Source organism: Papaver somniferum, chromosome 2, assembly GCF_003573695.1.
Source record: "Papaver somniferum cultivar HN1 chromosome 2, ASM357369v1, whole genome shotgun sequence".
Lineage (NCBI taxonomy): Eukaryota > Viridiplantae > Streptophyta > Magnoliopsida > Ranunculales > Papaveraceae > Papaver > Papaver somniferum.
Window position 1 is genome coordinate 5,621,879 of NC_039359.1, and position 17,504 is coordinate 5,639,382.

At 37.7% G+C, this 17,504-nt stretch overlaps 1 protein-coding gene across 1 annotated transcript; it reads left to right on the forward strand.

The window, feature by feature from the left end:
- The first annotated feature begins 10,177 nt into the window (after positions 1 to 10,177).
- Positions 10,178 to 14,487, forward strand: LOC113346741 (nitrate regulatory gene2 protein-like). Its single transcript, XM_026590242.1, has 4 exons — positions 10,178 to 11,823; positions 12,294 to 12,517; positions 12,990 to 13,213; positions 13,308 to 14,487. The coding sequence occupies exons 1-4, from the start codon at positions 10,878 to 10,880 to the stop codon at positions 14,164 to 14,166; spliced, it is 2,253 nt and encodes a 750-aa protein (XP_026446027.1). The 5' UTR covers positions 10,178 to 10,877; the 3' UTR covers positions 14,167 to 14,487.
- Positions 14,488 to 17,504: the final 3,017 nt, after the last annotated feature.

A 17,504-nucleotide genomic window follows, 5' to 3' on the forward strand; every position in this document is an offset into this window, starting at 1 on the left:
GGAAAACATACTATTGAAGGCCTCACTGGATAAGAGACCGCAAACAAATAATACCTGGAAAAATATCACTCTCCACTAGCATGCGCGATCTTCACATGAGGGTTGGAGAGCATGATGGATACGAAATGATCATGATAAGACACATGGGTCACGAGGAAGGCAAGCTCCTGAAGTAATATGTCAAAGAAAAGTCGAACAACTGGGGGCGACTGGGGAAGCACCGTACCTGATAGATAAGCTAGCAGGAGGGAAGTTATATTAAGCGAGCAGCAGCAAAATGAAGCCCACAACTTGGAACTCCAGCAACTTGGATCAATAGTTGACAATTGACTTCGGGATGCATATTTTCGATGTTGGACTTATTCACGCCTCATAAGGTAAGCCTAAACGATTGCTCAATTTGCTTATATTATTCGTATTTTCTTGTCATACAACAAATGCATAATTCACATACAAATGCACAATTCATAAAAAAATGGATAATCCACATACCTCGCTACTATCCAGAATTGTTTAACAATAACTATCGCATAGGTAGGATTGATCACAAACTTCGGGCATATTAGTCAGATATGTTAAACAATAACACTCGTGTGGCTAGCACCGATCTCAACTTTGCTTTGATTAGAGGAATAAAAAATGTTCCTTGCACGGTCTTAGTCAATACTTCCGCGAATTCGCGAGCAAGCTAAACCGGCTTAGCGCGGGCTCAATAATAGTAAGGATCTTGTTTCACGGGAAATGAGACCCCATCTCAGGGCAGTGAGAACCAAACAAACTTGGCTTTGATGAGAGGAAATATTTAGAAAAATATTCCTTGCACGGTTTTAATCAATACTTGCGCAAATTTGCGAGCAAGCTAAACCTAAATTTGTTTAGCGCAAGCTCAAGAATAGCAAGGACCTTGTTCCATGGGCAATGAAACCCCATTCTCAGGAAATGGGAGTTCGTTATACGAGTAAAAGAAAAACGTTTTCTAAATAAGTTTTGTTGGATCAGAAGTTAGAGATACAAAAAAAATAAAAAATCGTGAAGATATTTTGATGCTAGGAAAGAAAAAAAAAACTTTGATGGAGTTAAAAAAAAAACTTTGATGGAGTTAAAAAAATGAAAAAATAATATGCATGAAGAAACTTTGTTAGAGCGGGAGCTAGAAAAAAAACATTTACGAAAGGAAGCTTAATTGGAGCGGAAGCAAAAGGAAAAAAAAATCAAATAAATTGGCGAAGAAGCTTTGATGGAGTCGAATATAAATATTCATAAAGAAGCTTTGTTGGAGCTGGAGCGAAAGAGGGAAAAAAAAGTTTGCATGAAGAGGCTTTGGATGGAGGAAAAGAGCGAGGCGATAAAAAAAAGGTCAGCTATATAATACAAAGATCTCAAAGGATTGAGTTTCATATTTAACTCATACTTCTCATAATGGGTATAGTGAAGCATCACTTGAATAAGCATTGAAGAACATCACTTACAAAGCTCTTAATGAATGAGTAGTTGTGATATTTTACAACCATGTAAAAGGAGTTGATAACATCGCAGCATTACCATCATCACTGGAACACCAGTTGGAGTATATTCATAAAGCATTATACCAATGCAATCACAAGGATCTATACTTCTCATAAGAAATACTAGCTTTTTCCAAACAGTAAAACTATAACGCAAACACCGTACGGGCAAAAAACCTTCCATCATGTAGGCATCTACTACCTCACGTCACAAGCGGAGACTTAATAAATCTTGCTCTCATCGCAAGCACACAATCTCACCCACGAACTCTTTTCTCAAAAATGAGACCAACACCAGTTGTTGATCCAAAAGAGTCATATATTTTCAAAGAGATGTGCCGACATGTTATACCATTCGATGCAGTAGCCTTGCCACATTGCAAAGCAAAGACCTTGTTGTAATGCAACAAAAAGACTTGTTTCATCAGCAAGTACAATCATCAAGATTCCTTTATATTAAACTCAGAAAAATCATCCCACAACACCAGCACCAAGTGCAACCTTGTTAGAAAGCAGACTACCATGTAACTTCAACAAGTAGCTTGGGGCCATCTGAGTAAAACGCCAGAGCTATTGACCAAAGGGACTTTTTTTAGTAACCCATCAACAAGTTGAGGATTAAGAGGGGGCAATGTTTGTACCATATAGTTTGTATATGGGCTCAAGTGCCTCAACCCAAATAATTCTATCTAGTATTGGTTCATTGGGTAATAAAATAAGGAAGGATGATTATAGCCCGGTCAGCAATTATCCTTCTGCAATAAAACTCCAGGTACATATTCAAACCTGGGAGTTACATATCCCCAGAAAAAGGAGGGATCAGTTACAGAGAAGACCATGCATGACCTGGGAGTTACAGATCCTCAGAAAAAGAAGGGATCGGTTACTGAGAAGACCAGGTATAACTTGTAAGTTACAGATCCTATAAAAAGGAAAAATTGGTTGGGACCAGGTGAACCTAGAAAGAATTTGGTCCAGATACATAGTCAAAATGTATCTAGATGAAAACTAGGCTGGATACAATTCCTCCAAAACCTATAAATAGAGGTGGAATATCAACAGAAAAGGTACACATTTCTAATCCTTCTCTGTCCATAAAACCTGCTTAGAGCTCTTACTCATTGAGGCATCAGAGTGTCTCTGCAGATACCCACACACTCTCATCTACCAATAATTATTAAAGAGTCAAAGTTGATAAGGAGATGATTCACAAGATAGCTGGAATTTCCTTATCTACCGAGTACGTATCACGGGGAATACCAAGGGGGTCATCTAATGCCCAAAATTTCATCAACATATTCAAATCTCGAAGATTGTTGTGGAAACATTTTTGCTACAACAAAACCCCTCTCGGTGTTTTCTGCAGTTATTCTTTGAACATCTTCCTGAGTAGGCTTTGTTAAAAAGGTTGAACCAAAATGATTGACTATTGTTTCGCAAAATAATTTGAGATACCTAAAGGAGGTTTTCCCAATACAGATGTAATCATCCGTGGAATCCGCTGGTACGCTGTAACATAGTATACGGAGGGTCGCATTGACCTTTTGTTCGGGACTAAAGCCTCTTATATGTCGTGCATCATACTGATAATTAAATAAAGGTTGTACCTGATAAAGCTCGACAATAATTCTTTGCATCAATTTGCGGCCCATGCGGAATCGTCGTTGAAAATCCTCATCGGAATAGACACAATCATGATTAAAATAATCATGCAACATCTTTTCATGGTAACAATGTCGATCTCGCCACGTCCATCTTCTAGTCGCAACTTCATATGTCTTTATAGGCTTTGGTATGATCCCGGTTTGTAATTGCAACATAAAATTTCGCCTTCTTCTATCTTGAATTGCATCTTCATCCATTTGACGCACTTCTTCCCCTTCTTCATACAACATTTCATCCATGTCCATATCTTCCACAGAATAATCAAAATCAGATTTCATGATTGATCGGATGAAAGATTGTTGTGAATTTGTGAGATCAAACTCGAGCCGTATTTGTGGAGGTAGAAACTAGCCGTTCTGGTGACCGTTTACAAGTAACCGTTGGCGGTGTTGATTCAAACGCCAGTGGCTCTGCAACGCAAGCTCGCGTCTGTACGACGTGCGCCAGCGGCAGCACTCCGCCCTGGCGCTTGACGGTCAACCACCCACTTCTTTCTCATAGTGAAAAATCCCATTTGACCATTCACCTGGTTTAACAAAAAATTTCATTTGAACATTGCCATATAAATTGCCTTAATTTATATTAGGGTCTTGACTATTTTGTATTTTGATGTTTTTGTTAGTCTTGTAAGCGAATCACTATTTTTATTTGAATGAACTGAAATATGTCGATTTTCCAAAAAAAAAAAAAAAAAAAAAAAAAAAAAAAAGAAAAAAAAAAAAAAACTCTTGGTTTAGTTTCCATATTCCCAATTGCCCATTCCAAGCATAATTGGCGTCTCAACTCGTAAAAAGAAGTTGGGCGTTTATGCCGTTTAAATGGGTGAACGCATCTCTCATATCAGTGGTCATCCACATGCAAACCATGGACATTTGTTACTAATTTGTCCAGCTTCTCTCTGTAGAGAGCCATCACCAGCAAAATAAAATGATAGTATTATTACCCATGATACAAAAACTATCCACATGTCCTTGCTTTAGAATAAACTAACCGTAATCTGTTACTACAGTCGATGCTCGATAAATCCTGTTGAAGAAACTGGACAGAGAGAAACTAGGAAGAAGAGATAATTTTATTGCAGTGTATCTTTATGAATTACAGTATAGGAATATTTATATTTACATATGTGTAAGATCTCTCCATGACAGAGAATGCTAAATTGGGTAACCTAGAACCTATAAGGAAGTTCTCCTAACGGTAACCATATATATGGAAACAGTATTATCGTCTAATTAAGATTGACGATATCTCATCAATATCCTTCATATTCTCCATCAATATCCTTCATATTCTCAAACACTCCCCCTCAAGTTGGTGCGTAAATTTTTATTGAGCCCAACTTGCCTAGTATCTCCTCAAATCTGGCAGCGGAAAGTCCTTTCGTGAAAATATCAGCTAATTGTTGAGCACTCGGAACAAACGGGGTACAAATAACATTATTCTTCAATTTTTCTCTAACAAAGTGGCAGTCTACTTCAATATGTTTCGTTCGCTCATGGAAGACGGGATTAGAGGCGATATGCACAGCAGCTTGATTGTCACAAAACAATTTGGTTGGATGAGGTGAAGCGAAACCCAAATCACGTAACAAAACTCGAAGCCAGATAATTTCACATGTCGTCAACGCCATAGCTCGATATTCAGCTTCCGTACTAGACCGTGGGACAACATTTTGTTTCTTGCTCCTCCATGTTACCAAATTTTCGCCGACAAACGTACAATATCCAGTAGTAGACTTCCGATCCACCGTACATCCAGCCCAATCTGCATCCGTGTAAGCGGAAATAGGGATAGAACAATTACCAGAGATGGAACGTTGTCCATTTTTACGCATCCATATACCTCTTCCTGGAGAGCCTTTCAAGTATTACAAAATTCGGTTAACCGCATTCATATGATTTACTGTAGGCGCATGCATAAATCTACTTACAAGGCTAACAACATAAGAGATATCCGGTCTTGTAATAGTGAGATATATAAGTTTTCCCACCAACCTTTTAAATTGACCACTATCAGAAAGTAACTCACCATCTGCATCAAGCTTTGCTTGGCTATCAATGGGTGTTTTTGATGGTTTTACACCCAAATTTCTCGTTTCTTTCAATAAATCCAATGCATATTTTCTTTGATTTAGGAAAATACCTTTTTTTGAGCGGGCAATTTCTAGGCCAAATCCTTGATAGCGAACTTAGTGTGTAAGAGAGACTTTAGTTTTGCAATACCAATATAATCGTCACCAGTTATCACTATATCATCTACATAAATTAAGACAATAGTTGTACCTGACTTACCTCTTTTAACAAATAATGATGAATCCGCAGAACTTTCTTTGAAACCATTTTCCTTGGGGACAGAGCTAAGCTTTGCGTACCAAGCTCTTGGCGATTGCTTGAGTCCATATATTGCCTTCTTAAGTTTACACACAGCTCCCATTTTTCCTTCTTCCGGATGGCCGGGTGGAATACTCATATAAACTTCTTCTTCAAGGTCTCCATGTAGGAAAGCATTTTTAATATCCATTTGAAAAAGTTTCCAGTCTTGGTTTACAGCTAAAGATATTAGAACTCTAAATGTATTCATTTTCGCAACTGGAGCAAATGTCTCCTTATAGTCTTCGTCATACGTTTGTGTAAATCCTTTAGCGACAAGTCTCGCCTTACGCCGCTCTATGGTCCCATCACCCTTGTACTTTATTTTATATATCCAACGGCAACCAACAACCTTTTTACCTCGCGGTAGATGAACTATATCATAAGTGTCATTCTCATCAAAGAGCTTGTAGTTCTTCTTTCGTTGCTGTCTTCCAAACCGGATTTTCATTTGCTTCCTTGAAGTTCTTTGGATCTTCCTCCCTGGACAAGGCAGTAAGAAAAGTTAGATACGACTGAGAAATGTTATTATACGTGAAACATTCTTGAATAGGGTATGCTGTAGCATGATATGTGTAAAAATCTTTTAATTTTTTTGGAGCCTTAATTTCTCTGGTTGATTTTCTTGGGCCATGTTTCATAGCCTGAGTAGTTGCACTGTTGTCCACACATGTTGATTCTCTTGGACTTGGTTCCCTAGCATGAGTAGTTGTGGTGCTGTCCATACATGGTGGAGTTAAAGTTGTTGTGGCTCTTTCCGTGACATGAGAAGTAGTAGTGTTGTCCACACATGTTGGTGGAGTAAAGTTTCTAGTAGCACACATTGGTAATGGTGTTGTGGCTTGAATGGTGATATCGAGTGATATGGCTTGGGTGGGACATGGATTAACGCAAGTTGGTGGAGGTTGAGCTTCACTATTAGCAGCTTGATTGTTAGCAGTGGTGTCTTCACATGTTGACAAAGCTGGTCCTTCATGTTCGGTACTAATCATTCCTCCAGGTACAGTATCTCTGGTTCCTCCATTCCCATTGGGAACAATTATTTGCGGAAGTACTAGAGGTACAGTTTTGTCTGTAGTTATTGATTTTATAGCTGTCGCTGGTACAGGTGAAACTAAATCCCATGAAGACTCCCCCTCGGACCGATTGACATGATTATCTTTAAGTTGAAAATAAGGATCCGATTCATCAAATCGCACGTCTCTGGAGATAATAATTTTGCGAGACGCCACATTGTAATATACATATCCCTTCTGGGTTGAAGAATACCCGAAAAATACACACTTTGTAGAACGTGCGTCCAATTTATCTCTTTGAGTTACCTGCAAATGGACATAACAAACACAACCAAACACTCGCAAATGTGACAGGTCAAGCTTACGATTTTTTAAAACTTCTAATGGAGACTTAAAATCAAGAATCCTAGTTGGTAGTCGATTAATTAAATACGTAGCATCTAAAACACCATGAGACCAATATCTTTTAGGAACATTCATTTGAAGCATTATAGCTCGAGTAGTTTCTAATATATGCCGATTTTTCCTTTCGGCAACACCGTTTTGCTGCGGTGTTCCTACACAACTTGTTTGATGTATTATTCCATGGTCACTATGATATTTCGGCAAAAGACCCTTGCAATATTCAGTTCCATTGTCGGTTCTAAAATTTTTTACCTCTTCATCAAACTGATTAGTTAACATTTTATGAAAAACTTGAAAAGTAGAAAAAACATCGGATTTTGATTTCAACAGATATATCCAAGTACTATGAGAAAAATCGTCAATAAATATAACGAAATACTTATAACCATCATATGATTCAGTAGGTGAAGACCATAAATCAGAATGAATAAGTTCAAACGGCCATAAATCAGAATGAATAAGTTCAAACGGCTTAGCCGATACAGATAAATATTTATTAAACGACAATCTAGTTTGCTTAGAAAATTGAAAATCGTCACAAATACCAGTCTTAATAGAACTAGAAGGAAAAAGATGTGTTAAAACACGATCCGATGGATGTCCAAGGCGTTTATGCATAATATGATTTTGAATCAAATTTGCCGTATGACATGCTTTACTAGTAGGATGGAATAAGTACAGCCCATTAGTATATATTCCCTCACCAATCGTCTTTTTTTTTTTCGATCCTGAAATACAACAGAAGTAGGTGAGAAAATAACATTACAATTTAAAGATCTTGTAATCTTTCTGACCGATAATAATTGAACCGGAAAGGATGGGACAACTAGAACATCGGAGGTGGAACTCTCGTGAAAAAAGTTAATTTTTCGACTCCCTAGCACAGGCACAGTTGAACCGTTAGCAATGGAAACATCATGTTTCCCAAATTTTGGAATAAAATCATATACATCATTTGAGTTATTAGCCATGTGATCAGTGGCTCCTGAATCAATTATCCACAAATTAATTTTAGACATCAAGGAAGCATGATAATTACCTGAAGTGTAGGTAGAAGATGTAGGACCAGAATCAGAAGGAACGGACTTACTCACTTGCTGCAGTAGAAGTTTCGCCAAATCATTTAGTGAAAAGGAACCATTTGCTACAGCGGCATGATCCTTTCTATTTTTGTCGTAATTAATCTTAAGGTGAGGATGTAATGTCCAACAACGGTCTATAGTATGTCCGATTCTCTTGCAGTGATCACAATTAAAAACCTTCTTGTTTTTATAAATTTGCTTACCTTTATCTGTACCTGGAAAACTTGGCTTGTCTTCTTTCTTGACAAGAAGTGCACTTGTTTCGCTGCTTTCGGAAGTATTGCTTGAATTCATGGATTTCTTACGGGTTTCTTCTCGCTGAATCGTAGCACAAATACTCGATAAAGTAGGAATATCAGCATTCATAAGAACATTACTTTTGAGATTTTCATATTTCGGTTTCAAGCTATTGAGCAATGAAATTTTTTTATCTTCTTCTGCCCTTTTCAAAAGAACTTTTGCATCAATTGTGTGTGGATGATACATATCAAGTTCATCCCACATCCTTTTCAGATTTCCAAGATGCTCAGTAAATGATTTTTCACCTTGAGTTGCCCTAGCAATTTCACTTTTCAACTCAAACACACGAGCTGCATTATTTTGATTACCAAAAAACTCCGCTACAGCTTCCCACAATTCTTTGGCTGAATTGGAAAATGTAAATAGTTCAGCAATAGAGGCTTCCATAGAATTAAGAAGCCAAGATCTAACATTTTGATCATCAGAAATCCATTCCTCATATTTCGATTCTTCTTTAGACGGAGGACAAACTGTCTTTCCATTAATGAAACCCAACTTCTTCTTTCCACCAAGAGACAAAGTCACTATTTGTGACCAAAAAACATAATTATTGCCACTAAGCAACACAGATGATAATCTTCCGCTAGTGTTAATTTCACTTGCAGACATTTTTGGTTGAAGCTTTCAACGAAAAAAAAAATTGAGAAAAAAGAAAAAAAAAACTCACAAAACAGGATCGAGTCCTGCTCTGATACCATGTTAGAATACGTGCATCCAACTCAAAACCAATTGGCAATGAGTGGAGAGGCCCTAATAGATTATAAATCGCAGGATCTTAAATAACCCAAGTACCCAACCATGTGGGACTAATAATCTCAACACGCCCCCTCACGTGTAGCCTCGGCGGGTCTTACAAACACGTGGACAATTAAATCGGGTGACGCAGAGTAAAGGTGCGGTCAACTGACTCGACACAAATAGCCTGCTCTGATACCATGAAGACACTAGACAGAGAGAAAATAGGAAGAAGAAATAATTATATTGCAGTGTATCTTTATGAATTACAGTATAGGAATATTTATATTTACATATGTGTAAGATCTCTCCGTAATAGAGAATGCTAAATTGGATAACCTAGAACCTATAAGAAAGTTCTCCTAACGGTAACCATATATATGGAAACAGTATTATCGTCTAATTAAGATCGACGATATCTCATCAATATCCTTCCTATTCTCCATCAATATCCTTCATATTCTCCGACACCTGGGAAACTACAATAAGACCTGGTTTTTCACCGAACCCACTTTTATACGTCGATGTCATACACCCAGATTTTGATTGCTTCCAAAACTGTAATCAAGACGTTGAGTTAGCCAATACATTTCTGCCATGCAGGTTGTTTGCATATGCTGGTGTACACAACTTTGATGTACAATAAGTTTTTCACAATCAGAATCTAAGAACACGGTTCCTTAGGTCAGGTTTTAATGACACGTTACTCTGCTAGTCAAAAAATTAGGGTAATTTTCAACACAATCTTTGTACTGTATATTCTCAAAATTCACAGTTCCACCACTTCTTTCTCACATGTCTCACACAACCACATATACATGGTCAGAGAGACCAAACGCACCTATTTTACAGTCTACTAATTAATCAGAATTATCACCTGATAATATACAACTAATCATAATGCTGTACAGGTATGATCTCATAATAAGACAGAACAATAACTAGGTATTTGAGTATTTAAGTATTTAGGGGTGTGTTTCCAATGAGATGTAATGATACAACTGTTCCTCATAGTTACTTGTTATCGTTCATGGTGCTTTTAAAACAATAACACAAAACACAACAAGGACAAAAACTCTCTCTTTTCTCCCTCTTCCCCATTTTTTTTCATCAGAAACTTTTCATCACCTTTGACTCCTCTTTTCTCTCACTCCCTCACTCATCAGTCCTTGAGCTTCACTCACCAGTCACCACCACACACAAACACTCTCTCTCTTTCTCATTTTGGATGGAGAGATTCTGGGTTCTTGTTGTGTATGCTGTTGCTGCTGAAGAAGCTGCAGTAAGTAGACTTTTGTGAAGCAAGGAAAGAAAGCCCTTTCTCAGTTTTTACATTTTTCAGACTTCTTCTTTTTTCTTTTGGTAAGGTGAGACTTTGTTTTCTCACTACCATCAATCTTTGTTTCCTCTTCTCACCATTTAGTTTTTTCTTTTTAGTTAGTGGAGTAGCTAAGAGAAGACAACATACCCATTTATCTTCTTCTCTCTTTTTTTGGGTCTGTGTTTTTTTTTCTTAAACCTCTGCAATAAACTTCAAAACCCTCATCTTGGTTAACTAGGATATGAGATGGGTCACCATGAAATATCTTCCGAGACTACAACTTTCAAGCTTTCATCCATCACTACTAATACCTCTGCTAAAAATATCAAAACCTCCATTTTAGCAAAAACCCACCTAGGTTTTATCAACAAAATACATGGGCTTCTCTGAGTGTTTTCTTGTTTACATAAATTATTATTTTTACCCTTTTTACTTCAGAAATAACAGCTAAATCTTTGGTTTTTTCACCATTGTAAAACATGGGTTGTGTGGCTTCAAAGTTGGAGAATGATGATGAAGTGGTTTTACTTTGTAGAGAAAGAAAACGTCTCTTGAAATCAGCTGTAGAAAGAAGATATGCACTTGCTGATGCTCACTGCAAGTATTTTCATTCTATGTATACTGTTGCTGCAGCTTTAACTTTGTTTGTTGCTAGACATTCATCTCCTTCTTCACCATTTCTCATTACTTTCCCACCTCCTGATAATGATTCTTCTTTACCCACTGAAAAGCTTATCTCAAATCCAATGTTTCTTCAACAAAAACCCTCTGAACCTACTCAGGAAACTATTCATTTTCAAGACTCTGATTCTTCTGATTCTTCTGAAGAAGGAAATGATGGTGTAGTTCTGCAGCAACAACACCACCACCAGCACCACTACCAACATCATCAACACCAGCACCAACAAGTTCAAGCTGAACAAGTCTGTGGGTATTTCTATACAGGTATGCCGCCGCCAATGCCTTCACCACAAAGAGATTTTGGGTGGGATTTTTTCAATCCATTTGAAGGAGTTAGACCAGAAGTTAGTAACCCATTTGTTGGTGGGTTTAGTAGGACTTCGGATGAGGATTTAAGAGTAGTAAGAGAACAGGAAGGGATTCCAGAGTTAGAAGAAGAAGGAGTTGAGAAAAGGGTTATGATTGTGGAAAATGATGAAGATGATGATGATGATGATGATGAAAATGTAGATGAAGAAAATGGAATTGAAGTTATGAAGGTAGTGGGTGGTACTAATGTGAGTAGGGGAGGAGATCAAAAGGGATTGACTGTTATTGATACTCCAGTTAGAGGGAGAGAGCTGTTAGAAGCTTTGAGAGATGTTGCAGATCATTTCATTAGAGCCTATGATAATGGCAAAGATGTCTCAAAGATGTTAGAAGTGAATAGAGTTCATCTACAATCTGGTTTGGATGAAATCAAAGGTGGGTCCTTTTTTTCCCTTTTTTAATTTTTTTTTTTTGCTTTGTGTGATACCCTTAAAAATTCATGTTTGAAGCTGTTTTGGATTTCTTTTGTTGCTTGAAAAGGTAGTGCAAGGGTTTTCTTGCTCTAGTGGTTGTTGAAGTTGATCTTTCTATACCCTTTTAGGGAATCTAAGATACTAGTCCCCGGAAAATGAATGGTGGTGGGGTTTTGGTTCTTCTTTACTTTACTGTTGTTTTGTTTTGCTGGTTTTATGTTCTTGTCTTGTATATGGTTATAATTGAAGTGAATCTCTTACCTTGGATAGAAGCTACATTGTGATTTCGTGGGGCTTCCTTCAACTATTCTCTTATTGGGTTATGTCAGTGATTTGCTTAATTATGATTAGCTTAGCGGTCCTCTTTGATTCACATTTTAGCTATATTGCACTGGAGACTCATCTCATGCAAGGATTTGTACCTGAATGCAGAGAACTCATCCAAACTCGTCCAAGCAATTACATGGAATAAATCCTCTTCATCTGCTTCATCTACAAAGAGTTTCCTTGCATCTAGCTCGAAAAGTTCGTCATCATGGACAGAATTCAAGAACGAACTCTTTGACGATGATTATGGAGGAATGGAAGCAGGTAGCCATTCGCAGACACTAGGACGGCTATATGCATGGGAAAAGAAACTCTATGAAGAAGTGAAGGTAAACACTTGATGCATTTCATGCTTATCCTTTCTGTGTGCATGGTTTATTTGTTAAGTGCGGACTCACAACTTCATCATGTTAACTGTTACTGCCTTTTAGTACGCAGATTGAAATGCTGAAGTAAAAAAACTTGCTTACATTTCTACTCCCATGACGATCTTAGTTTGAAACCCCTCTTAGATACTTTCTTGAATACAATTAGCTTATAGAAGTAGAACATGAGCTAACAGATATTCCATGCAAGTAACATAAATTTTCTGTCTAGATTTAGCTGGATGGATGACCATGTAATTGTCAAGTTTTCCTGTACTTCTGCTCAATTGTCATTGAAAAGTTTTATGTTCTTTTGTCTAACTGTTAAACTTCAGAATACAATTCATTTTTTTCTTTTGTATTAACAAAAGCAGCAGTGATAGATTCAGAACCACATTTCATCTTTTTCTTAACCCCCTTTTTCTTGTCTATTTAGGCTGGAGATAGCACAAGGAAACTTTATGATAGGAAATGTGCACAACTGAAAAACCAAGATGTCAAAGGTGATGATGCACGCTCCATGGACAAAACTAGGGCCGTGGTCAAGGATTTATATACTAGGATGTTAGTTGCTATACGAACAGCGGAATCAATCTCAGAAAGGATCGAGAAACTGAGAGACGAAGAATTGCACCCGCAGCTTATCGAGCTTTTGCAAGGGTAAGGACAGTGAGACACGTAACTGCAAAGATCCAAAAATTGTAAAATTATCTTCTTTGTCTTACCTCTGTTCCGGAATTTCCTTTCTGTGCAGTCTGATGAAAACCTGGAAGGTTGTGTTGGAGTCCCATGAAACCCAGAACAAGATTATGTACGAGGTGAAGTCTTTCACATGCCCTACGTACGGAAAGTTCTGTAACGACTCTCATCGACTCGCTACAGTTCAGCTTGATGCTCAACTTCAGAACTGGCGTGCATGCTTTACAGGGTATGTTACTGCACAAAAAGCTTACATCGAAGCTCTCAATGGGTGGCTATCTAAATTTATTGTACCCAAAGTTGAGTTGTATTCCAAGGGTAGATCCTCGACACCTCCATATCAAATCGGTGGACCCCCATTGCTAATGATTGCTCGTGACTGGTCAAATTCACTTCAGAAGCTACCTGATAGATCAGTTGCTTATGCCATAAAGAGCTTTGGCAAGGATGTTAGGGCTTTGTCAGGTCAACAAGCGGAAGAGCAGCAACAGAAGAGGAAGGTCGATGGTCTTGCAAAAGAACTCGACAGGAGGATAACTGCATTCCAAAGAGCAGAGAGTCGGATTTTAGAATCCAAGTTATCCGAACAGAAACTTGAGCTGGATGTGGAAAACCGGGTTGAGTACTTGACCGATAGGAAGGACCTTTTGGATATGTTCAGGAAGAGATTGGACACTGAGAAAGAGAAGCACCATAACTACATGCAGGAGACTCAACGGATCACGTTGAATGGGTTTCAGACAGGGCTAAGTTCAGTATTTGAATCCCTTACAGAGTTCTCAAAAGCTTCTCTAAAAATGTACAATGAACTTGTCGATTACTCTGAGAAGGCAAAGGTTGGAGATGACAAAGGTGATGTACCATCATACATTCAGGATTCTCATGGTGGAGTTAATGGTGGAGTGGGTTACTAAGTAGGGTTCCGCGAACCTGGGATGATTAAAGAAATCTGTAAATTAGCTAGTGTCGAAGCATCTCGCTGTGACAGAGTTAAATTGTTTTATTATCTCTTTATAGGTGTTTTATGCTTTGCCCACAATTTTCCTGTAGGATTAGGACCTATTAACAATCCTAATTTCTAACACTGTCTCTAAGTCAAATCTGTAAGGTGGCTGGGGTTTTTATGTGTGGGCAAATACTTGTTGTAAGTATTGGTTTTTAGTGTTTGTTGAACAGAGTTGCAGAAAGCTGATTTTAGATGGGTGGCCGCAGGCCTATTACTGTGGCTTCCTACTTGGAAGTGCTAGACGAGTATGCATTTGCCATCTTTGAAGCTAAATCTTTAGGTTAATACATTTCTTTCATATACACTTGATGACCAAACGAAGAATACACCAACAAGCAGTTACAGTAATAATTACAGCTTCAGAATTGATGTTATGATAGGTGTTCATTTAAACCTAACTTAAATAAAGGGAAACTAGAAATTGAGAGAACACTATGATTTCTCTTACAACTACAGCAGGAGAACGTATGCCGATAAACGGTATTATGTCCACTTGCAAAAAGTTCTCAATTGCCGATCCAGCAACTGCACCTTGCGAATTATTTTTAGGCCCACGTGGGGAAATGCAATTAAGAAAATGCCCACGTTTTTTTCATTAATATTTAATGCTCATAGTTTGACCTTTTTCGTCCCGTTTTTTCCAAAAAACGGTTACTGGCCGTTACTGTGTACGTGGCAATAATTCAGGCTTGGGAAATGACATTCGAGACCCTTGTTGTTCTGTATGCCCATGCTACATTATGTACTTGTTCGCACCACCCTTTATTGTATCCTTCCAACTTCTTCTTCAATATGTCTGCGATTGTTTTATTGGTTGCTTCTACCTGTCCATTACTCTGTGGATATAGAGGGGTAGACTTTCCACTTTGAATTTTGAACGCATTAAGTAACATCTCTATATTCCCGCCTTCAAATTGCTTTCCATTATCAGATACTAACTGTGTAGGGATGCCAAATCTACATATGATATTCTCAAAAATGAACGTGAATATGTCTTTATCACGAATATGTTGAACTGCTTTTACTTCTGCCCACTTTGTTAAATAATATGTTGCGACGATTAGATATCTTCTTTGTCCTGTACCTGGTATAAACGGACCAACAATATCAATTCCCTATTTTCCGAATGGCCATGCATTTGCTGACGTATTTAGCATTGCTCCGGGTGCGTGTATCTTCTTCCCATGACGTTGACATTCTTCGCTTCGCCTTGATACTTGTTTTGCATCTTCATGCATGTATGGCCAATAATATCCTTGTATCTTTGCTCTGTATGCGAGTGACCTTCCTCCGTTTCCAGCATCTCCATAATGTAATGCCTTTAAAATTTCCATTCCCTCTTTTCGTGTAAGACATCTAAGTGAAGGTCCAAGAAATGATCTTCTATACAAAATACCATCCCTTAATTCATAATTCGTCGCACGACTTTTTAACTTGTGTGCTTCCAACCTTTTTCTTGGTATTTCTCCCTTTTCTAGGTATAAATGAAGCTCAGTTCTCCAATCTTTGTCTTCGTTCACTTGCTCTTCCTCCTTGTCTTCTACTATCATCACATCTGCTTCTATTTCTTCTTCTTTCTTTATAGAAGGTAAAAAGAGTGTTTGTAACTTTATGTCTCGCGCAACTGGATCCACTAACATGGAAGGTATGAAAGCCAATGCATCTGCGAATCTGTTGTCCTTTCTGCCTATGTGTCTGCAATTTATTTTTGGAATTCGCTCTGCTAACTCCATGACCAACTTTTTGTATTTTTGCAAAGATGTTTTATTTGTACTATATTTACCTTATATCTGACGAATTACCAACTGCGAGTCACTAGTTACTCGCGCATCTTTTATCTCTATTTCGATAGCTAACTTCAATGCATGTACAACTGCCTCATACTCAGTTTCATTATTTGTGGACGCGAACTTCAAGTTAAATGAGTAAGTCATTCGCGCCCCTGTTGGTGAAATAAAGACAATACCAATTTCATTTCCTTCTCCATTAGACGATCCGTCTACTAGTATCTCCCATCTATTTGGATTATGATATATCAATAAATCTTTAAGATTGTCATGTTCTTCATCTACATCCATCATATTTTCTACATATTCATCTTCTTCCAATGGAAATTTTGCTAGGAGCTCTGCAATAACCTGTGACTTAGGTGAAGATAATACCTCATGACTAATCTCAGAATTCCCCACTTCAGTATTCCATCTTTTAATTCTCCCCGATCTTTTTGAATTCTTCATTGCAGACTCAATTGGCACCTTTGTGAATACCTTAATCTTATGAGCCTGGAAGTATGTGCGAAGTTTGAAGGATGCATAAACCAGCGCGAGAATTAATTTTTCAATCTTGGAATAGTTTTTCTCTGCAGAATTGAACGTTTTACTTATATAATATATAGGTTTTTCTACTCCTTGATCCGAACGTAACAAAACAACACTTAGCGCATACGTTGTTGATGCCAAATATAGCAACAGATCCTCTCCTGGCTTTGCTTTCTGCATAATGGATAGATTCATCAAGTAATTTTTTATATGCTGCAGAGCTTTATCGCATTCCTCTGTACATTCAAATTTTGTTCCTTTCTTTAATATATTGAAAAAGTGTTTGCACTTATTGGAAGAACGAGAAATAAATCTCCCCATCGAAGCTATCAAACCATTTAATTTCTGAACATCTTTTACCGTCGCAGGAGATGGCATATCTCGCACTGCTTTTACCTTTTCAGGTTCAACTTCAATTCCTTCCTTTGATACTACGTAACCCAAAAAATTTCCCGATGATACTCCGAAGACACATTTTTCTGGGTTTACTTTTATATTGAACTTTCGCATTTGTTCGAATATTTTCTTCAAGTTATCTACATGATCTTCTGCTTCTTTACTCTTTACTAGCATATCATCCACATAGACTTCCAATGTTGTATGTATCCACTTCGCAAACACTTTCTCCTTTAATCTTATGTGTGGGTAAAATCCTGTTGTAAGTATTGGTTTTAGTGTTTGTTGAACAGAGTTGCAGAAAGCTGATTCTAGTTGGGTGCGTGGGCCTATTACCGTGGCTTCTCTCCTTTAATCCTTGATTATAATGTGATTTCTAAGATTTCATTGCAATACTATAATTGTTTCATATTCAATTCAAGATTTATAGATCTAATCAAAGAACTGTTATGGACTTGTGAATTTTCCATGTCTCTTAGGACCCAACATAAGGTGTGTGTGAGACTTGTTTACCTACCTGAAGCGCTAGACG